The sequence below is a fragment of the Aythya marila genome (assembly GCF_965140915.1).
Source record: "Aythya marila genome assembly, chromosome: 9".
NCBI classification, from domain to species: Eukaryota; Metazoa; Chordata; class Aves; order Anseriformes; family Anatidae; genus Aythya; species Aythya marila.
The window spans coordinates 21,095,793-21,119,557 of NC_139050.1; the positions used below are offsets into that span (position 1 = coordinate 21,095,793).

The 23,765-nt window shown below is 40.5% G+C and overlaps 1 protein-coding gene across 1 annotated transcript in view; it reads left to right on the plus strand.

Annotated features, from left to right (window-relative positions):
• The window catches only part of SPATA16 (spermatogenesis associated 16), a gene marked incomplete at both ends in the record, with an annotated part of 75,008 nt that overhangs the window by 34,352 nt on the left and 16,891 nt on the right, over positions 1-23,765 (plus strand). Inside the window, 4 exons of the mRNA XM_082767718.1 lie at positions 2,109-2,193; positions 14,631-14,778; positions 18,000-18,146; positions 18,359-18,471. Coding sequence (XP_082623844.1) covers positions 2,109-2,193; positions 14,631-14,778; positions 18,000-18,146; positions 18,359-18,471 — 493 coding nt within the window. The remainder of the gene's footprint in view (positions 1-2,108; positions 2,194-14,630; positions 14,779-17,999; positions 18,147-18,358; positions 18,472-23,765) is intronic.

Genomic DNA, 23,765 nt, shown 5'->3' on the forward strand with positions numbered 1-23,765 from the left:
TGGAGTGACTTGTCTAGGAATTGATTCCAGATTTTTCCAGAGCTCTGCTGACACCTCCACTGAAAGTGGTACCAAGCTGGGGAAAGAAAGCACTATTACCACAGAGGAGTGGGAGCTCACAAACTGAGCCTTGTGGTGTCTTGTCAGCAGGACGTCACCAGACCACGGCCTGCAGTAGGGGTGAAAAATTACACTGCGAGTGTCTGCATCCAGCTGGTTGCATTCAACCCATGGCAGCACTACTGCCGTGTGAGATGGTGATACTCAGGGTTAAGGATATACCAGTTTTAATCTCTCAAATGACAGCAGTTTTGAGGGCAATAAATCTATAGGATACCAATTTGTAAATGACCGTTTGCAAAAGTCATTTGACTCCAAAAAATACCAGGCTCTAGTAGTAGAGAATTGCTCCAAATTTAGATTGAAAGTCACGTCTTTCTTACAAGGCAGCCACAGGAGGCCACCACCACTCTCATACACTGCTAGAGACTACAGTGCCAGCGAACGCCACTGTCACAGGAGCTGGAACTTTTGAAGACCACCTCTAGTAGACCACGGGTACAATAATACAAAGTAACTTGGCAAATTCCTTCAAAGTATTCCTCCCTTTTTGTGCTATATGTTTATTTCCCTGTTGGGTCTCAGGAGACAGTGGACAGCTCTTCTCAAAACCTGACAGTGGGTTGGGCATACAGTGCTGGGTACTTTGCTCACCTTCTCTATTTCATCCGTAAGATACTTGTATGTCATTCCTGGGATTAGGAATTCTCCTCTGTTTGGAGGCAGTAAGAGTTTTGCCAGCAATTTCCAGCGCAATGAGGATTTCATCCTTTGTTCACTCTGTGCCGGCTGGGCTAACAATGTTCAATTAGAAACTGCTCTTTGTTCTACTGCAATCAGGAGGATTTTTGCCAGTGATTTGAATGAGCATTGGATAAGGCTTATGGCTAAATCCAGTCCTTATGCAGAAATCCATGGATCCTACTGAATTGCTTTTCTCCCAGTGAAATTAGTGGTAGCTGTACACTAACATCTAAGGAAGATTTAGTTCCTGTTTGTAACAATATGTTACCCCCTGATACTGGGCCTGCTTTGAAATGTTTATTGTTAAATCCGTGTATTTTTGGTTATATCTCATTAAGAACATAATACAGACTTGGAAAGTACATTCTGAAAGGGTATTACAACAGGATTGGGATTACTGTTTGTGAGATACTTTTAACTAGGGGGAAATTTCAAATTCAATTTACAGTAATGTCAAAGCACAATTAATATATAGGCAATGATAAGGGGAACATGCAGAAGTACACATTGATAGCACTACATCAACAAATAAACTTTCAGTGCTAGTAATTAGGTACACAAGATTATTATATGTTTAATTGACTAAAGTGACAATTTGGAATTACATCTAGTCACATTTAATTGGATTTGGAATCTCTAGAGGAATGGGAACGGAGAGCAGTGTAGAGAGGCAGCCATAAAAGCAAACTGATTTTCTGAAGTCTGTTAAGACTCTGCATTAATATCCATTGCACAATAGTTTTTAATATCCCTCAGTCTAGAAAAAGTAATGCAATGATTGCAACAGACAGTGGGAGTACTAAAGCATACTCAGTTAGGTAGCAAGATAGCTGATTACTTTGGGTTTGGGGTTTTTCTTAAGATAAAGTTTAATCAGAGGTGAACTAAGTCTGAATTTGCCAGAGACACTGATATCCTCAGACTGCCAAGCTATGAGGTATTACACAGGTTGATGCTATTGTACAAAAAAAAATGTACTTGCATATAAGACATTTCACCCACAAATACTTTAAGGAAAAAAAATTAAAAGCCAGACTACAATATTGTTGAGCAGTCATTAAATAGTTGCTCAGACTAAAATATTGAAAAAAGATTTTAAAAGTGCAGGGTTGTTCACTTGCAGATAGTTTAACTATCTGAAAATGCTTACTAATGATTGTTTTAAAGTTGGACAAAGTCTGAGAGTTATCTGTAATCTTTTGATACATACTTCATGTTACACTCTTTTAATATTATCTCCTTTAAATATTGCTATATACATCCTTCTCTCCTTATACATTCATTTATTCTGCTTTTGTCATCAGGAGTGCCATGATTGCTGACTATATGTACTGGCTGACAGGAGGCACTGAACAGCATATAAGCAAGCTCATCAAACTGTATTGGCAGGTAAAAATTGATAGCCCAATGAGGAGGGAGGTGCCCATCTCACTATTAAGACCAAAATGAAGGATTACTGCTTAAAAGACTGCCGACAAAGGTAGCTCTTGGGCATATCAATCAACAGGACACTATATAGTACTACCGTATTTATAATGAAGTAGATTTTCTTGGACTAATTTTAAGGGCAAAATTCAAGGTTGTTAACCCTTGGCTCATTCTTCAATTTTATGGACTGCTATAAAATTTAATTCTGGATACTGTATGGTCCCCAAAGCTATTTTTTTGTGAAGTCTTCTTACCTTAGTGACACTTTCCTTTTACAATTTGCATGATACTAATCCTCTGACACCTTTCCAAACTCTTCAACCGGAAGGGGAGGAAAAAATGACTGTAACAAATGGTCTCAGAGAAACCTAAAGTGCTCTGTGAAGGATAGCTAGGTACAACCCCAGTTCTACAAAGATTACTTATGTGGGGAGTAGACCATTGACTTCAATGAGACTTGTCTCTTGAGTGATACTTACTTGATATAGCAGTTCAGCCACATCAGCACAAATTTAAGTTTAAGGGTACCCCCCTCGGCTCTGAGGAGCGCTCTCACACACCTGGAGGTAAACGTACGCTAAATCCTCTGCTGTCTGTGCTGCAGGAGCTTGTCAGTGCCGATGGTGCCCAGCCCTTGAGGCCTGCAGCAGTGGAAGACCAGTCAGCCTCACAGGGAGGACCTGGCCCAGCCTCATGGCAGTGCGGGCAGGCACCCACAAAAACACACACAGTCTCAGACCAAGGCAATTTGTGGGCTGTCCATAACTGGCTGGGGAGTTCCCTGTCCTCACAGCCCCACATGCCTCGCCTCAGAGCCGTTTCAGCCTTGTACAACCTTCCTCCACCTCACCGTGGCTCTGCCCTCAAAGGTGGCTCTCGAGGCACAGTTTCACTGGCTGCTTTCTGTGACTGGGAGGAGGTCCTGTGCAAGTTACTTTGGTGACAAGGCAAAAATGGTTAATACCCCTTGGGATAAAATTTCGGAGTCTGATTCTGATCCCATTTATTTGGTGTTTATTCTGTGAGAACATCTATGACAACAAAAGGGCTAGTCCTTGTTGTACTTTATGTGAAGTGGTGCAAAATACATCTGGCATAAGCCAGGGTAATAAAGATCAGAATCTGATCTTTTACCTTCAATCACATGGTAAATTCTTCCTTTTTAAAACTATTATTAGTTGCATTCTTATTGGTAAAATGGAATAAATCTCAGTCTTGGGAGCTGCTGAATTTCAGTACTGCTGTGAGTGCAAAGTGCATCTCATTCAGAGAATTACCCACTGGGCTAGTGTTTGCAGTGCCTGTGAACTTTCTTATATGCTTTCCAGCAGAGAATTTCTTCTGTACAGAACAGTTTGAATTTTTCCCCACTGGGTCAGACTCGTTTAAAATCTTGAGTTCACAAACAGGTTTTATGAAAGGGTCATTTCTTCGAATGGAATATCTTTTTTTTGTCTCTTAACACTGGTATCCATTGACTCCTCTTCTTGATGTCATGGACATGAAGCTTCAAAGAACAAGCCTTTAAAGAAGAAGCTGTCATAGCTGTCCTCTCCCCCAGGGGTTCAGTCTGTCCTGCTAGCTAGCAGGGCCAAAAAAATGGCATGAAGGGCAAGACTCATCACAGTGCCTCCTCGTAGAGTGTAAACCAGAAGCTGTGGTTGGGCTAAGATAGGAATGAACCAGACCAAAAGTGGGGCAACTGAATTGCTTCCAGCCATTAACAACATCTTACAGACAGCAAGGGCCAAAGGATTTTGGCAGTGATAGGGCTCTGGTTCATCTCTGCTTTAGTCCCCAGCTCACTGTTCATTTCTGATCCTGATGGAAACTTCATGCATGGGTTTCCCTGGACCACCACAGTACCAAGAGGCACCACCACACTGCCTGTGCCCATGTTACCACTTCTCCACTTTTTGCCTGAACCTGAGCTGCTGTCATCTTTGGCTACAGAAGCTTTGAAATGTCAGTTGTGATCTAACCTTTTGTTTGATCTCCCACCATGCTTGATTTTCACAGGGAAACAGAGATTGCTCCACAATTTTGTGCCTTTTGTGCGTATGCTTTAGCGTGGGCTATGCTAAGGATTCAGCAATATCTATATGCTGACACACACGCAGTATAGGCAGCTGGGTGCCCAGTACCGCTCCCACTCAAGTTAATAGCTAGCACTTAAGAAACACTGTTCGTGAAGATATATCCCCAGCACCACCAGCAACCTTCTCCTTCCTGAGCTGATGAATTCTCTGCATTCAGTATCAGGGGTGACTTCAATGACATTAGTGCACACAGCAACAATTATGCAGTATGATGTAGCACGTGACACTGCACTGGGACTTTCCACCACAGAGAGACCAAGCAGAGGTAACATAATCTTTTTTATTAATATTCTCTCTATTTCATGTTGTAAAGCTGAAAATAACTTGTCACGACTATACATGCTCATGTGCCTTTGTAACCAAAGCAACAGCTATTGATGCACGCTTTTCTTGCTAACTACTCCTCTGCCCCAGAGCTCACTCACATTAGCTCACAACTGTGAGCAAAATTTTCTGAGGAGGAAGGAAATAGATAGTGAACAGGACCATTTGCTTTTTACTTTTCCAAAGAAAGATTTTTAGAAGAGATTTGTCATTCTGTGCTTTGATCAGTTGGTCATATATATAATCTTCTGGTGTGTCATTGACTACTTTTGTTTCTTCATTATTTTTTTCATTGCTGGAAAAGGCTTTTCCTCCTCACAGCCTGCCTTCTACTTCTTTCATAGCTTCAAAACATCATACAGACCACTCAAATCCTTCAACTGACTTCTTTTTTGGAAAAACTTCAGGCCCTTAATTCACATCTGTGAAGTTCTTTATTATTTATCCTACTTCTAAATCACTGTTTTTCTCTCTTGATCTATTTCTCATGCTCAGAGCAGTCTTTATCTTGTATCTCCTTTGGTTTACTTCTCCTGATTTTGGTTTTATACTTTCCTTTGAACTCCTTCTATCCCTGACATCAGCTGCCAAGAGCCCTATTTCTTCAACAATCTTCTTAAAGAATCCTCAAATCTCTCCCCTCCTCATTATTAACTCTTACACATTTCTTCTTCAGCAGTGATCTGTTCCCTGTGACTGTGTACCTCCTCTTAGACGCACCACAAGGCTTGTACTGTCAGATTTTTAAGGCCAGATGGGCTCGTGTTGATGAATTATCTGACTTTCTGCATAAAAACACCACAAAATTTTACCCAACCTTCATGCATCAGTGCCAAGAGAGGCAAAGCTGAGACTGTTTTTGAGAACATTATCAAATCCTCATTTAAATAGCTTAATAACAGAAGATTTACCACATCCCTTCTAAAAGGTGATATATTACATGGATGGCCCCCATTTCTCCCTGTTTCTCCTCCCAAAACTGGGATCTTGTTCAGTCCACACTTCCAGCAATTTACATTACACATTCATCTCTGAAAGCTTAAAGATCCTCTAGCACTTGTTATCTGTTCCCTGTATATGTACCTATGGATCATGATCAAGGCAACTTTAAATATTCTTTTTGATTAGCTTTTTGATTAGCTTTCTTTGATTATCCCCTTTAAAGTAAATCATCTATTTCTGGAGTTTCTGTACAGTGATATGTAATACCTAATGCCCTGTGTTGTTTTTGAATATTAATACTTGCCTTCCATTCTGCTCTGAGATAAAGGTATAATGCTGATGAGAGCTGAAAAACTAATTTGCAATGTATAATATTATTCAGTAAGCTAGACCTTTCCTCTGTTGAGTATCTTTTAAAATATTTCATTCCGTGGATGGAAAATATACATTCCAAGTTAACATATAATCAGGTGGATGGACTTTTGTTCACAACCCACTGTGGAATATGCACTGGATGATTTGTGTATTGTCTCTTAGATTAAAAATACTGAATTAGAATAAATATTAGAATAAATAGAATTCATCGCATGAAATAATAATGTGAAAGTTATTAAATGTATTATGGTAGATATTTGCAGTGGTAGCAGCAAGACAAAGTTTAAACCTACTTATTATTATTGTCAGGCAAGCTTCCTATTTATTGTTGGCAGTGATATTTCTCAGCTGGAACAGCAAATCAAACAATAGACTGGAGATATTTCATTCCGTAGAAAGAGTCCATCTCCAAACTGTCCAGTTTTATTCACACCTTTGTTAACTATTTCCACTGGCTAAAAACTGTGTGATATACCCCGGATGTTTCATTCCACAAGTAAAGATACATCACTGCATACTACAATGTCACCAAATGCCTAACATTGTCAGACAAACTTTGCAAACATATTGGAAGTCACAGACTGATTTCACCAGTATCTGATGCAGACATCTTAGGAAAATGTGAATATATTGCACAGCTTATGTACATCTCAGACCAAACACACTAGCACACTACAAATGTAATTGCTTTTGTTATTCCGTTGTGAAAACCGTGTGGCCCATTTTACACTGAAGGCTCATATCTTGCATTCGCTACGCCCTTACACCCAAAGTTATTCCCATCCACCCAGAGTCTTACACTAACTGCTGTTGCACCAGCAGTGCATATGTTGCAGAAACTACAGAACCTCCAGACAGTATTTTAAGCTTCCAGGCTCGTGTCTGTACACCTTCATAACCATTTGTACTAAAAGCTTTAATTCCCTGACGTAGCCTATGTGTATTCACTGCAGCACAAATGGAGACCTTTAATTTGCATTGCAGTGAACTGGGCTTTTAGCTTTAAAGATATCCAGGCCAACCCTAGCGTTTTGGCCAAGATTGCAGCCATCGTTGAGCTGCTCTTAGTACATTGACAAGACTGGACCTGTGCCTGCTGCACAGGGTGCCAACAAACTTGTGTTCCTGAGAATATTTCTGTCAGTTAAACTCAATGTCACAGAGGAAGCTTCCGTGCAATGGCTGACATGGAGGTATGGGTATTCAGACATTTGTTTTGCTCTCATCGGGTGCTTCCAGTTCAAAAACCTGGGCTGCTGCAAGCACAGAGCAATTCACAGATCACACAAGAAAGCAAATGATAAAGAAGGCACCCAGCCCTGCAGGGTGGCTGAACACCTACACTGCAGCGATGAACGCTGTCAACTTCTTTAGAGCTCAGCTTTATCTCACACCTTGCAGGGTGACAATCCCAGGCAAGAACATTAAAAGAAGAAAGCTCTCAGCAGCCAGAACGTCCTCCGCAGCCTCAGCCGGTGATGAGGCCCGTGAGCCATCCTGCATGCTCATGCTTGACCCATGTCTGCGATGCAGCATCAGGTTTCCAGGCTGGCAAAGGCACGGATGTTTTGCAGTCCTGCTGCTGGGATGACTGATAGGAGCTGACAGGCAGCCTCTCTGGGCAGCCTGGCCATCATATCACTGAGAATATGCCTTTTTCATTCATTCTTGAGGCTATCTCAGCAGATCACGCTGTGCCACATTTCACTGCAGAAAAGTCCCTTCTTTAAATCAAATCTGGGGCAAAATCCCACTGAGTTCAATGACTATGATGTATACAGGCAGAATTAAGCGTCTAATATCTGTAAATCCTTATTGTCTCAGAGGTTTGTGCAGGTTTTTGCTGCTTTATGAATTAATTTTAATTTTCTCTTTATAAAAAACAACTGATCCCCCCTCTTCTGTATCAGTGGCCGTTTTGAAGGACAACGCTTGTCTTGAATCACTGAGCTTGACATTTTCTGGCGGAAAATCAGGATGTAATGATTTTCTTCGTATAGCACATCAGAAGAAGAAAAAGAATAAAAAAAAATAAAAATATTTTGGCCCATAAACAGAAAAATCAGTTCATTCTTAAGATGCTGCACTGGTATCCAGATGATCCAAGTGCATCTACTGACCACTTTCATGGATTCCCTGTGTTCTCTTTGTCTCATAGCTTAATCAACCTGCTAAAACTAAAATTGTTAGTATTTTTCAGGGAAGAAAGGGCTTCATCCTATGTATGCCATTGCAGGGATTAAAGCCTTTCTGGCTTTCAAACATGCTGTTTGTAAGACATAACTCCCAAGCTGTAAAAAGCAGCTTCATTCTACTCTTAGGTACACAAGTTAAAATATGGAGTAATTGAAAACTAGATTGATAAGGCAAATAACATAAGAGAGAGTTTCTATCATGTTGATACAGATTTGAGAGCTTTCTATTGCTTTTGTTATTGCTGATATTTCCATTCCAGGAACAATTGTGCCTGTATAAAACCAAGGAATTTAACATTTTTCTTGTATTCTTTCTTCTTTAATAATATCTACCTCCATATATTTCCTACCTACTTCTATTTTTCTAGTGCCAGATCATTGAAGGTAGAATAACTGTTGCTTGAATCATACTTATATTTACAAGCTGAGAGAATTTACTAGTTTAAATGTCACAATTATTAAAACAGATAGATTAATTGTCTCTAATTTCAGGAAAGGTGGATTTATTTAATACCAGCTGAATGTAATAGGAAGTACATACCTTGCTCGTAGTTGGTAGCTGTTGAAATCCCAATATGAAGCAAAATATCAACCAATTAGAGCTTTAACTATTAACAGAGGGCCAGAAATTGTGCCTCAGAGATATTCAGCAAGAACAACCTAGCCAACAAAGCTCTGTGCCATTTAAAAAACCCACGGGGCAGCTCAAAAGTAGTGTGCATATCTGACAAACACAATTCTCTATTCATTCTAGTTTTTCCTGGGTTGCAAAGCAGACCTTAAGATTTACAAAAGAAACCTGAGAAATCAGCGTAGAAAACCAACCATTTTGAGCTGTTCTCAGGCCCTTATTGTTCCTTCAGGTTCCACAGGTCCTTAAGAAGTTACACTTTCATTATCCTCTTCCCTTTCTTTTTACCCCATCTCCTTTCTTTGGGGAAATGAAGCTACATACAGGAGTTTGTGCTGTTCCCAGGATCATTATTGGTTATGTGGCTTTCCATTTGTGCACCTGCTCTTGAAGAACTACAGAGGACATCACACAAAAAGAGATAAAGTCACTTTTCAGAAACATCTCTATATACAGCCAACTTGTCTTCTACTAAATTAGCAGCCATTCAGCCACATAAAGTAGTTTGCCATTGCGATGACTCAAGCATGATTTTTCGCTGCCCCTTTGAACAGTGCTGTCCATTTTACAGGCTAACCACATCAGTCACCATCTCTGGCTGTCTGATTCATCTCTTCAAATTTAAGTCAAGTTCCCAAAAGACGTTGAGCTCAGTGCTAGGAAGGACTGACATCTCCTTCTGCTAGTTTTTGTATTTTGGTTTCCTTTTTCTTTCCTTTCCATTCCTCTTTTTTTCCCTTTTCTTTTGCTAAAAGCCCTGGAAAGCCCCTACAGCAAATACCCCCACTTCTCCCAGGAGTGTTTTCTTGCCAGGACCAATCCCTAGCTCTCAAGCACATGTGTGAATCACTGGATCAATGCAGCAACCAGGTGTTAGCCCATGCCTCCAATTGCATTCACATAAAGCTCTCGGTGATGCTCAACCTTCAGGTCTGCCTGTTTCAGTTAAAGTCTCCCTGAGTCCAGGCTACAAAAGCTGTTCAAAACCCTTCACACCTTCACACAGAAAGCTGCTGGCTAAACTGTGACCCATTCGTGATAGAGCAGGAGCCACAAGAAGCTGGTGAATGGCTTCTCCTGGCACTGGACAAGCAGTTCTGCTGCTCCGAGCACAGGGGCAGTGAGCCACCTAATTGGAATCAGGGTATCTCTCACCATGAAAACTCTCTTATCCTGAAGAAAGGGACAGTATTAACAAAGCTGTATAAAAGCTGTGGTTTTGTCCAATAGCTTCATGTAGAGGATAACAGGCACCTCCACAGGGGCTGTTCTTTGATTTTCACATCCACTACCCCGCTGCCCCATTGCAGACTTGTGTCTGCCTGTGCCATCATGCCAAGGAAGCGTGTCTGCACAGCAGCTAGCTGGCTGGTCGAATGCTGCCTGTGCTGGACATCGCTCGTGCTGACTATCAAAGGGCTCGCTCTGCTGGCCTTGCTCTGCCTCCACCCAGAGCACCCCAGCTGGAGCAGCGGCACATCGCCCAGGCCAGCTGCCAGCTCTGCAGGGAGGCTCAGAGCTGGAGCTCCCGGTGCGGACAGGCGAGATAGCCATGGGTGGCAACAAACCATCATTCGGGCAGTAACAGGGGCTCGCCTTGTCAGCATCTGGATCAGCCTGGTAAAGTAAATATCAGCTCTGTTTCTCTGGGCTCCCCACCATAGCAAAGAAAAACTGAAATCCTTCACATTTACCCCTATGCTGAGATGAAAATTTAAGAGCTCCAGCTGGTGGTAAGCGATATAAGAGCTGAGGACTCCTGCGGCACTTCGCGTATGTTAGGTTCTGAGATCGGACAGGCTCATGGTCAGAGAACTTCCTCAAACTGGAGTTGTATTTCCACATTCATCCACATTCATGCTCAGTCCCTGATTTCCCACCTGCCCACATCACGGACAAGGAGTTTCAACAGCAGCCTCCAGCTTTTTCCATACTTTATGTGTTCTGGGATATTTCCTTAATGAGCAATGATCTCTTTAGAAGGATATAAAGCATGGATTTCTTCTCTCTCAAAACATAAAGAGATACTTACTGGAAAATCAAACAGATCATGAAGCCTAAGGTAACCCATCTGCAATACGTCTGCCTCTGCCTTTCAGACCTTGGCAGCATACACAGGGCTATGGCTGTGGCACTCTGCAAATCCACTTTCAGAATGTACTGCATGCAAAATAGCTCACAGAGACTTAAATACGTTAATAACTTAAGAACCTAAATAAGCTGATATTTGATGTGACCTACATTAATGGGGAGGCATTACATGGCAGATAAGCAGAAAGTTCTCATCTATTGTATAATACATAATTTATTCATACCATAAACATATCGAGAAAAAGGATATGCTCTGGCATTCCCTCTACTTATTTTTCCCACAGAAAAAAAAAAAGTACTAATGTAAGAAGATCATGCTGGTGAGAAGATATTCATATCACAACAGCAACAGACTTAGTGGCAGGGCTGCCAGATACTGCTTTATGGTTGGAAAGATATAGAGAAAAGCACATAGGTTGCACCACAGTGCACCCATAATTCTAACTACCAGCCTAAGAGTGGAAGCAGTTCGTAGAAGAGGCTAATGGCTTTACCCTGACTGATATCATTGCATTAATAAAAATCATCAATAAAAGCATCAATTCCTGCTGTAATGTAAATGAGACAGTAGCAGAGTATGCACTGCAGCTGCAAGATAAGGCACTAGAAAGATATCTAAATTTTTGGTTAATTCTAGATGTCAAGATAATTGGATTTTCCAAATTAAACCTTTCTGTATTTAAAGAGGATTAAGGTTAGGGACTGTAGCAGAGACAGCTACTGTCACTGTTACAAAGAATTTGCTGCTACAGTGCCATTTCTCTTTTTCTATGCTTTGTCTGCTCTAAGCAGGCAAAATGGCAAAAGCTTCATAAAAGTGTTGAAGTAGTTACATCATTTGCAATCACAAGGATTGGCATGGGAAAGCATTGTTTCTTATGCATCTACCTATTTGTGTTATGAGCTCTTAAGAGAATTTTAGTGGGTATTGAAGGGACAATATAAGATTGTTTAGGCTAAAGCTTAGCTTTTATTAAAAGGTCTGTGAAATTTAACATTACTAAATATGGTAGAGTATAAGGATATTGCAGAACCAAGTGCTCAGAGAAGAGGGCTATGTGATGTTGGGTCAAATATACGCTTAAACTCTTGCTCAAAGCAATATTTTTTTTTCTTTAGGAATGTCTTCTGACTCTTTAATCTCATGATAGCAATATTCATCCCTCAAACCTTGTGAATGCTTCTGTTTCATGAAAGAATTAACTGGTATTTTAATAGAAGTGCTGACAATATAAATACTCCATGAGACACTTTGTCTCCAGATGGTTTCTCAGCAGAAGTTCTCTGATTCCCCACACTTCCAAAACAGGGATATAAACCTCCTGACATAACAGAGAGTGAGTCAGTCCCGCAAGTACAAAAAGAAATCTTCCCTATCATCAGATTATTCTGCAGTGTCTTCTGAAGAGACTTCTTGCATCTTCACTGAAGCAATAGATGCTGTCCACTGCTGAGGTAAACCAGCACATTTGGTGGCCTCATGCCAAACATAGTCCTTCCATTGCTGAATGTTGTGAGAAGAGCTCCTTCTGGTTTAATGTCTTCTCAAGGCCTTTATTTTTTCTGACCCTGCTGGAGTTAAGTCTGGAGTGTAACACCATGTGATGAGATATCACAGCAGATTCCACTTGCAAGATATGCCAAAAAAAATTATCTTTCTTTATCATCTTCATCAGTTTACCTGCTGTCACCATTCTTAAAAAAGAGCCTGGCACTTCACCACCACATGGCCAGAACAGCAAAGTTCTCCCTGATGTATCTGAGGGGACATCACAGAGATGGCCCTTTCCTTCACGTGGAAAGACACCAAAACACATGCAAATGGGAAAAAACAGTTGTCCTATCCTCTTTCCAAGGACTCTGTTCAAAGCCCATTGGAGCCCTTGCAAGTATCTCCAAAGTTTGGCTGCACCTTGAGTAACTTCACCGTGTGCAGTATGACAGACAATGTTCTACAGGCAGTACCGTTTCCTGGACACATTGCCACATACTCATCCGCAGGTACGGACTTCAGTGCATAAAGGTTTAAGGAGCAAAGTCCGTAGGGATTTCATCATATAAAGTTTTCTGCTCCAAAGTTTTTATGGGCTAAAGTTTTATATCCTTAAAGTCTTTAGCCCATAAAAATCCAAGAGGATAATAAAACAAATAGCATCTATGTCCAGGGTCTTATGTCCGGGGTATTATGCTCTTGGGTAATAATAATACCTTCAGTAGCAGTATTGACCAGAAACTGCAGATCTATTTTTTTTTTCCCTTTGGCTGACATTTTGCCATTACTGCCCTCTGAGCTAGTCAGTATTTGCATGCGGTACAGAGCAGCCATGGGTACACGGTAATGCAAAGACATTATAGGTGTGACTTTGAACTGGTCTTGAGGGTGACAGAGGCAAAAGTGAAGTTTGCAGACAAAGACCAGTAAAAATATTCCCCAGATCCTGCAGAATACAGACCTTGTCTGGCCCAACCACTCAAAGTTTCATCTCACTGCCTCACTCCATATATTTTATGTCTGAAATGTATGGATGCACCCAAAATCGCATTCACACACTCATATTCATCCAGATCAGAAAATGGCTGCCAAACTAGCCAGAATACACAACAAAACAAAGGAACAAGAGAGGACTTGTCAATAAAACACCAAATTAATCCCATTCTGATAATTTCTGCAATCTGGGAGATCCATACACTTTGTTAAAGATATATATATAGAGATATATATTATCACAGAATCATTGAATCATTTAGGTTGTTAAAGACTTTTAAGACCATCACTAAAGCATGGTCCTTAGTGCCATGTACACATGTCTCCTCTCATCTTTTTCTGATCACCTCTGTTAAACTTTTGTTATTATTGTCTCTATTAACCCCATTCATGCTTTTGCTGAGACAAAATAACTAAGTCTTACAGCTTTTCCAGTTTCCAGAAAGGACTGTCCATGTCAGGAAGACTAGATCTTTGTTAGCAACAGACACAGCCAAAGCAGAGCTCAATGTGGTCTTACAGAAACCCCAACCCAGGAGGAATCACAGCTGAACCTCACTTGCACTGATCGATAGAAAGCACCAGGTTTCCAGGCTGGTGGCTCCTCCAGGGAGCTCCAACACCAGTTCATTGGGGTCCACTGAGTGTGAAATCCATGTCCCCGCATAAAGCCAGCACAATGCATCATTTGAGTCATTTTTAAGGGATGACAAGGTTCATAAGCTTCATGTTGCCCTCCGCACAGGAGTGAATTTTACTCTTAATGCAAATGGTGTTTGAATGCAATATTTTAAGACTAATATTCCGTATAGACACAGTGTTTGATTCATGCCAACCCAAGGGGTAATATGAATGCTTAGTATTGTTTAACCAGCTCCCAAGGACTGAATAAAACCCTCAGATGAAAGATGTGACCTTCAGAGAGCATAGAATCACTTTTTCTTTTCATCTAAAAGATAATTTATCTAATACTTTTCTCCTCATTGAAGACATAGGCTTGCTGCTCTGAAAACTGTTTACAAATGTTCTTTCTCCATTAAATTGATTTTCTGAGTATAGATAGGCAGTGTTTTCTGGAACTAATTTAAATTCTCTTCTAATTAATATTCAAGACCAAAATATGTTATCTTTGCATGACTGTGCAATTATTAAAGGCAAAATATCATCTGTGAAAGTAATTATTTTCCTTTTTTTTTTTTTTTTTTTCTTTAACTAGCCATTAACCAACATGAAACATATCATTTCTTTCACTTTAGGCTATGATTGAAGAAGCCATCACTAGAGAAGAATCTTTTTCGGTCATGTACACACCATTTGTGACAAAAGTCAAGGTTGACAAAACTGACAAGATAAAGGACACATTTGCTAAAAAGCACCCTGACTATGTGGAGCACATATATACAGGTAAGAGCAGATTTCATATGCTGTTAAGCACTGCATACTGTTTGCCTGTGTGTGGCTGACTTAAAAGAAGCTTGAGAGAGTCTGGAGCTTGAGTCTTTAAATGTCTGCACTTCTGTGGGGGAAAATTAACTTCTGAGATTTGCTGTATGATTGTACATGATTTAGGTAATCAAATCAGTACTTAGGCAAAGCACAGACTTTACACTGTAAATCCCCACAAAGACTATTTTTATCCACGAAGCCTCGTGTTCCAGTTGTTGAATTTCATTATTGCAAGAGCTCTTTTGTTCAGAGGCACTTTTGCAGTGTCTTGTGGCAACAGCGAGGCCCAGGTTCATTCCCATCTCTGTGGCTTCCCATCAGTAACTGGCCCTGAAGCAGGCCCTTTGTTTTCCAAAAATATCCACCTTTCTGTGAGCACTAGTGGAGGGATTGTCACCTTTGGGAGTGTTTCAGCTGCAGGGATGGGAATAGGTTTCCTTTGGGCTGTTGAAGACAAATAGTATCCAGCGTTAACATGGGCTTCGAGGGGCCTGTTGTCTCCCGGAGGACTGAAGTCAAGTAGCATCTCCTGGAGTAAATAGACATTTAAATTCTGGTGACCACAGCTTTATTTCAAGAGGAATGGGCATGACATTTCGCCAGAGAAGAGGCAGGGGGATAAAAGGCATTTCCTACACCATTAACCTGGTGACTTGGAACACGGTTTACTCTGATAAAACTTGGCTCAGTTGGTGGTTGAGAAACATACTAGGAAATGTACATTTCCCAGGTCAAATTCTGGGTGGTCTCTGTCTTCATCACACCAATGAGACCTGTAGCTCACTCCTCGTGGCCGCTTCCCGTGGGGCGGTTCGAAGAGCTGCCATATGCCAGCTCCCCACGAGAATTACAGCAGGGTCGGAGCCAACAGCAGCACCTGCTGAGCCCACCACTCTGCGGGAGAATACGGCTTCCAGAACAGCACACATTGCACCTCTGGGGAGAAACAGAACATCTGTCTGAATTCAAGTGGGAACTGGGGAAACCAAGTTTTTAACACAAAGCTGCAAATATTTAACACGAGTAAACTTGGCTTGTTCATTTCATTTTCCTTTAGAAAACCAGTATAAAACTAGATCGTGTTTTGCAAGTTGCAGAGCACCCATGCATTGGTTTTCTGGCAGTAATTTGGGGATTTTTTGAAGAGGAAAAATGGGACTTATTTATCGTGGAAGTTGTAAAGTTCCTGTCTACCATTTACTTGCTGATGTGACTTTGTGGAGAGTTTCCAGGGACAAAAGTATTGGCATTAAAGGGAGCATAAAATAAAACTCCCTGAATCTGATTTGAAAAAAAGATAAATTCAGATTTCACATAACTCCCTCAATTTATAGCAAGGGTGAGACTTTCAAAAGCACATAAGCAGCAAAAGCGTGCAAGTGTTGCACTGAAATTCAGTTGTGTTCATAAATTACAGGATGTTTCTGAAAGTGTCACCAGGCATTTTCTCACTCCTAACCAAGAAAGAAAAGGTGGAAAGAATGAAAGGATGAAAGGGCTTGGTCCTGTAGCACTTCAATCAATTATAAAACAGATTGAATAGAGCCAGGTCTGCACTCAAGGGTGTTCGTTTACAAAAATCAGTAGGTTAAAAGAATTGCTTCAATCCTATGCATGTTTCTCTGAGTGCAGGCACTGGAATCACTAGTTTCTAGGAATTAAATGGGATAGCCAAGATCATAATTGCATATATTGTGTTTCTGCTTCTAAGCAATACAAAAGAAAAAAAAAAATTAAAAAAAAAAAATAAAGAAAGAAAGAAAGAAAAAAAAAATGGGTGTCAGGGTTCTGAGACTGCAGTGTGTGGGAGGTGCTGACTGAGAGCCCCAGAGGCTGCCACACAGTTTTCATGATGGTCCTCATGCGGGCAGGAGTCTCCTGACCTCCCTCTTCTGTGTCCTGGAAACCCTCTCAGAGAGAACTTTTCTTGGCCTCAACACTGAGGTAACTTACAAGGGTATTACCTGAAGTCAACTGAAGTAGTAGTGGTTTCTCAGCTTATCTATCCAGACCTATCCCAAAACCACGTCACCCACCAAAAAACAACAACAACAACAACAAAACAAAATAAACAACTCACAAGGAACAAGTTGTACCCATTGTAGGTGTTGTACTACCAAGCATTCAATCTGCAGGTCCATATCTCACATAGGTGAAATTACAAGTATGAGCTAATCCCCATTTTAACAGTGGGTTTGAAATACCAGGCACATCACGAACATGTTATTTTAAATAACCTTCCCATTCCGTAGCAATCACTCATCCAACTTTAGTCCACATTCTGCTATAATGCAAGGACTGAATTGATTTCAAAGTTTTCCTTATTGCCAAGGAAGAGAAGCAGACACACATTTAAATACAAGCGCACAATGCAGTTTGTTTCAAAATTGAGAATCCATCAGAAGCCGAGCATGCTGCAAGGGAAATATCAGGTCCACTCGCTTTGATTTATGTACGAGTAAGTCCAGGGAGCTCTGAAGGGGGTTCTCCATTTGTCACTGTGACCGTGCAGCCTGGCATCTTAAAAGCAGAGCTCACTGAAAACAGAGCACTCCTTTGTGAAAAGTGACACTGACATTCAATCTAGGTTTATTTTTTGCAGGGGAAGGAGAGGAAGGAAAGGGCTGGTCTAGTTCCCCAAGCAAAGCTGGTTTATGCAATTTCTCTGAGCATCTGTCCTCGCTCAGGTCAGGGCAGCCAGATATGCTGGCTTTTCAGCAGGGGCATCAGAAACTTTGGACGAGCCACAGCACAAACATAGCCTGGGACTATGGTGGTGGTGATGGTAAAAGCCCACAGCTGTAGAAAATCAAACGTCATAAATTCGGGGAACTTCAGCTTGTTTCACAGTTTAAAAAAAAAGGATCTTACATTCATGAAGAGTTGAATTATTAATGCATTGGATGATCAGCACTGAAAAGAGTAATAACAGAAAGAACCTGTCTTATCCAATGTATCAGCAAAATTTAAGCTGCTGATGGAACAGGTTGCAAAGTCCAGAATTTCAAAACCCACCAACAGCTGGATAGGTTTTTTTGGTCACCTTTGTTTTGGCAATCTTTTTGGATTACATTTCATTCCTTCTTAGACTTCCTGTATCTTCCTCCAAAAAAAGGTAGCATCTATTGCAACTGAAAAGAAATGTAACAGCAGAAATTATTTTCATTTTCATATTCCAGATCCTTATGGACTTCATATTTTGCCACAGACAACTGAGTGGTCTTCTCCTCCTCCCCAGCAGTACTTACTAACTCTGGGCTTCAGAAACAAACACATTGGAAAAATATTGGAAAAGCTGTCAAGTAGAAAACTGCCAATCTTTTCAGGTACGCCAACTTGCTTAATAGATGTGATAGCTCAGGGGTGACCTCCTCAATCCTTGCTGAATGAGGGGGACCAGAGATCTCTCAGGACCCATTTATCTGTGCCTGAATCTCTGACTCCATCAGAATCCTCTAGTTTACCCACCATCCTGATAGATCCTCTATGCAAAATGTACATGAAAAAACAGTGCACAGTTTGTGATTTCATTTCTTAGACCGGAAAGCACCTTTCAGTCCTATCACTGAAGAAGAATCAAGAAGACATTGGGAGACCATTGGGAAAAAGATCGTGCCAGTCATAGATTTTATAAGAAGCACCAAATTAACAGTGGGTATAAACTTCACTTAATGTTTTCTCATGTGTGTGGCAGCAGAAGTCAGTGTGCATGTGAAAGATGTTTGCTTTTTGGTGGGTAGGTCATTTTGCTCATACTCCAGAAATGCTCAGCTAATTGTGCTAGGAATAGAGATCAGTTGGGTTTTAGGTACTTTTTAAAAGAAGCCGTAATTGTTTAAGTGTACCCAGTTTAAAATCACTTTGCATACAATTTTCTCAAACCCTTATGGCCTATTATATCCCTACTTCACATAACCACCAAAACTACTCTGTATATTTAATACCCATAATACTCTACACTTATCACAAGGCTCTCCATCAAGAGTTAATAATTGCTACTTGAAGTATTTCTAGTGATTTAGATCCTGATCCCTATGTAGTAAAGTATGTGAAATAACCTTCAAATCTGTTGCAAACATATTGAAGGTATATTAGTTAATTCTAGTCCATACTTTCTGCAATAATGTACACAGCTTTTTAGCACCATGGCTTTTGATTAGCACAAAAGGTCAAAAATCAAATTTGCATGTAGACTAGACTGTTTTAATTCAATTCTTAAATTATTCTCCTGAAAATAAGTGGAAGAAGCCTCTCCTCCCCAGATTGTAAATGCTAATGTTAATGCTTTTTCCCTAGCAATAACAGTTTTTTTAGTTTTCTGTATGTTGAAGGAATCGGAGCCATTTCCTCATCAGGGGTGTCTTAGCAAATCACAGGATTTATATTCTTAGGCTTTGATACCAGATAGGAGGTTGACAAAAACTGCTACTTAGCAACTCCTAGCAAGGAAGAAACATTAGCTAGATATTTGGGGGATCTATGTCTCCTTTATTCTCGGAGAGCAGCTGCTGAAACAGTAAGTGCTTGAACTCACAGGCTTAGTGGGAGGTAAAGGTGCTTAGTGCTTTGCCAAAATGGGCACTCATAAAGCATCTTCTTCAGTCTGAGGCAGGTGGAGCAGGCTGAGGGCACACATCCACTAGGAATCACACAGGTGCTTCTTTCTTATTCTTTCCTGAAGCCATGCGATGCTTCCCTTGGATGACCAAAAACCCGGGTTATTGATGTGCAGGCTGGTAGGAAAAGCATCTTTGGGAAAGTGAAATATCTGCTATAGCCATGTGCATTGCACTTCAACATCTAGAAAGCTAGAAGAATGCAAAAATAGTGGAATGGATACTGGGTACAGAATAAAACCCTGGTCTTTATCAAAGCTCCTGTAAAACTCCAGGGTTTGTTTGTCTATTTGTGTGGTTTATGACCCCACAGTTCTTTCTTTTGGTATAATGTAGAGCTTTCAGATATGAGGTGCCAGTCTCTAAAGAATATCAGGAAGAGAAAAAATCTGAAAAGTGATATGTTTTAGATTCCCTAAAACTATCCTATTCTATAAATGAATTTGGAGGAACAGGACCACATGGTTTGAACAGAGACACATGGTCTCTGGCATCCAGGGTATAGGGAAAAGAAAAACTTTCGTAAGAGATGAGAGCAGAGAGGTATGCTGGGATTGCTCAAGCCAGTCCCCACTAGCTGTATAAATTTACACTGCTCCTACACAGTAATATTTTCTACCAGCTCTGGACGCCACCTCAGACATCTAAATATTCTTGCTGAAAATAGAAGAAGGTTCCCAAAAATACAGGGTGAAATCCCAGCACCACAAGCCAGCAGAAAGCTTGCCTTCTTTTCAAGGAGGTCAGCATAGCAGCCAGGTGGTTCGGGCAAGGTCTGCCCAAGGCAGAACAGGGTAATAGGTCTGAACCGTGCTCCAACAGATTTATAACCAGTCACCAGGGCACCAGCATGGGAGCTTGGAGAGAGAAGAGAAAAACCCCAAGACAGAAAAGATCATCACTGAGTTAGAACAAACAGCTGCCAATTCCACATCCATTATTGGTAGGACCATATTCACTATTCCTTTAGTTTTCATAGCACTGAAATAGTCTGGGCAAGACAGAACCTCTGACCCAAAGAGTAAAACGACAAAGCGAATTATACCTGATAATGCAGATAGGCACAAAGCCAGAACTGCTCTGCTACTGGTGATTAAAATCTCTTTATGGACCTAGCAGAGATTTAGCCACTTTTGTTTCCTTGAGAGTATTCCAAAATTTTCTTCAAGCTAGAAATATGATTCCACCAGCTATACGTCACACAAACTAAATTTAAAACTTCTGCAAGACAAACCTCAGATACAGGGATTAGTATTACAATTTACTTTAAGACAATAAGGGAATGTGTTTATTTTTAATATTCCTTTCTACCCTCTTCTTCATTTGCAAATGTGCAATCCAAAATGCTTGTCCTAATCAGATATTTTTTTTCACAGAAGCATCTCAGTGCTGAAGCAGAGTTTATTAAGCAATGGCAACACACTTAATATAAGTCAGTTCTGCCACCTCAGTTTTGCAGCTACACAGCTTACAGTTAATTATATGATTTGTACACGCGCCACTGTTGGTAGGACATGAAGCTAATAATTAAAAAAAGCAGAGCATTTTTCACTTGCCCTCTCATCTTCATAAAGAACAGCCAGTCCCATTTAACTCAAAAGGACATTTATGTATTGCAAAACAAGGGCAGTGAGAGAGGACACAGCAGTCTGGCCCCTGTGTACTGTCTGCTGCGGGTGGTAAAACCCCACAAGCCTCAAGTGTCCAGAAACACAGGCCATGGCAGAAAGGTTATTTTATTTGCCTTAAAAAAAAGGTATCAGTCAGACTTTCAGCTACTGTTATTGCAACCAAGATTACCAGTGATGACAAGTAGTTATTCTATCAAGTGATTTCACTGGGGTAATTTCTGCTGCTTTGTGCGCACCGAGTTTGCCTTTCTCCTCCTGTAGTCCCGTGTCGGTGGCACATGATGCTACTTTACAGGAGAAACAGTGGCCAGAGGGGCTTATTAGACTGCTCATCTCATAAAGGTGAGCAAAACCTACCATATGATTCACAGCATGATGCGTACACTTACAGATCTCACTGTTTTGATGTCTATTTTTTAATAGAAGGAAAGTGTTTACTACATTCAGATTTCAGCATACATATTTTCTGGAGCATACCAAGGGCATTAAAGAAACATGATGATGGATTTTCCTGCTTGTTATTGCAATACACTACCAAGCTGTTTTCAAGGCAGAACCTCATTCAGATTTTGAGCTGAAAAGTAGCACTAAAGATGCCACAATCGTCAAGAACTACTGAGACACCCCAGACCTTTGCAAAGTGGTGCAGTTAAAGATGATAGTTAGGCATGCCACATGTGTTGGATATGACAGATGTTGCTTTAAATCTAGGCTGACCAGCCACTTCGCTTTGCTTTTTCTTTACCATTCCTGGTACTCAGGAATTCGACTTTATAAATAGAAGTGGCATAAGCGATGACTCCTTTTTTTAAGAACAGATTAAAGCAAAAAGGTGGAGCTACCATCCCAAAATTCTCAGTACATGAAGGGACACGTTATTAAATGAGCCAACTCTTTCTCACTGAAGTCTCCATTTAAGTTTGCTCTTTACTTAACCTTCACTGCACCTTCCTGAGCTGGTTTCAGCTTCATCTGATTGCTTGGCCACTTTATTATGTTTTTACTTCAGCTTAGTAGCCCCTTGAATTCTGCTATACTTCATGTAATTCTCATCATGTGGTTCAGTTCCCTGTGGAATTTTTTCTCCTGATAGCAGTTATTTACTGTCTCTTTCTACATTTTTCATTGTCACTGAAAGACCACCACTGACAATGTTCAACTTTCTCTAATACCCCTTTTTTAAAACAACACAAAAATAAAAACTGATGTTCGTTATTTATTTATTTACTTCCAACCTAATATAAACTTAAATAGTATCACTATGTCCACAGAGTGCCTGTTGGCACAGGTGCCCAGTTTGTTTCCTATAGCTATGTGATGTACTCTCATATTTTTCTGGGGAGTCAAGTAAGGAAAAAATGTTTTCTTTTTGCTTTTACTTTCTTAATCATTGGAGAAGCCCCCAACAGACACATCAATGGTGAGAGAGGATCTCTACCTGCTTTCGCAGCTGATGACTCAATATGCTTATTTCTCAATGCTTACACAAAATGTTTTGGGTGGATTTCAAGAATAGCAGGGAAAAACCTTTTGCTGTATCTAAAATGTTGTTTGTCTATTTTACGTTGATAAGAGCCCTCTTTCTCTATCTCATTAACTGATTGCTTCTCCTTATTTTAATGTGCACAGCTGTCTCTGGAGACACAGCTATCTGGCTTTCACACACTGATGATTAGTCGGAGACAGGGCTCCATTTTCTTCCTTGCTCTATTGCTATACTAACTAGACTGTGTCAGACTTACAATTTCACATATCAGAGATCACAGAAATCCTTTTCCTTCCTAATGTATCCAACGACTGCTAGGTCAGACCCACAGAAAAGGACTTTTCAAGTGATAAAAATAGTTTGTAAGCAAGTTGGTCTTGGTTTCCCCTCTTACAGACGGGTCAACAGAAGTTCATAAGAAGGTAGGACCGCAACGGCTCTCCTAGCTCCTCAAGTCAAATCACCTCCTATTATACATCCTTGTGTCACATAATATCCTGATCATAAATTGAGTAAAATCCACCTTAGAACTAGCTGGGCTTTCTTATATTTATATTCTTGCTGTAGCACACCGAAGACCTTCGACCTGAATTATAAGAAGCTTAATTGCCACCCCAGTATTACTTGTACCTATTTATACACAATAGTCCTTCTGTTATCATCATCTTTTATCCCCCCTTCCCTTTTCAGTTGTTTATTCTCTTTAGAATTTAGCCCTCCATTATGTTTATTGAGAAAAATAATAAGCTCTTGGCATTTTCATTAATAGACTAATCAAACCACACTTCTCTCAAAAGAGGTATCTTCTACCGTGCTGGCATCTCTGCTCCGTGATACTTGGGTTTAAATTAACCTCTCCAAACACAGCTGACTGGAGCTATCTGCAATACTGAAAGAACTGCTGACCAGAGCTCCTCTTCCCTGTGCAGCGTCTGGTGCTAATGGAAATTCATTGGCTCAGTTCTTCCTTTCTCAGTTGCTTTCATATCTGGACCTCATAGATTATAGCTGAATTCCTGACAGCAGTCTTCAAAGTATGGTCTTTTATTTTATATTACTTTACAATTATGCTATATATTATATTAAAAGGGATAAAAATGCTTCCATAAATAAAGGAAGAAGAGTATTGCTATTAAATACTTGAATTTTATATAAGAATGATGTTCTTAGTCATTTTGGTAATGATTTTTATAACCACTTGATGCTTTCCCG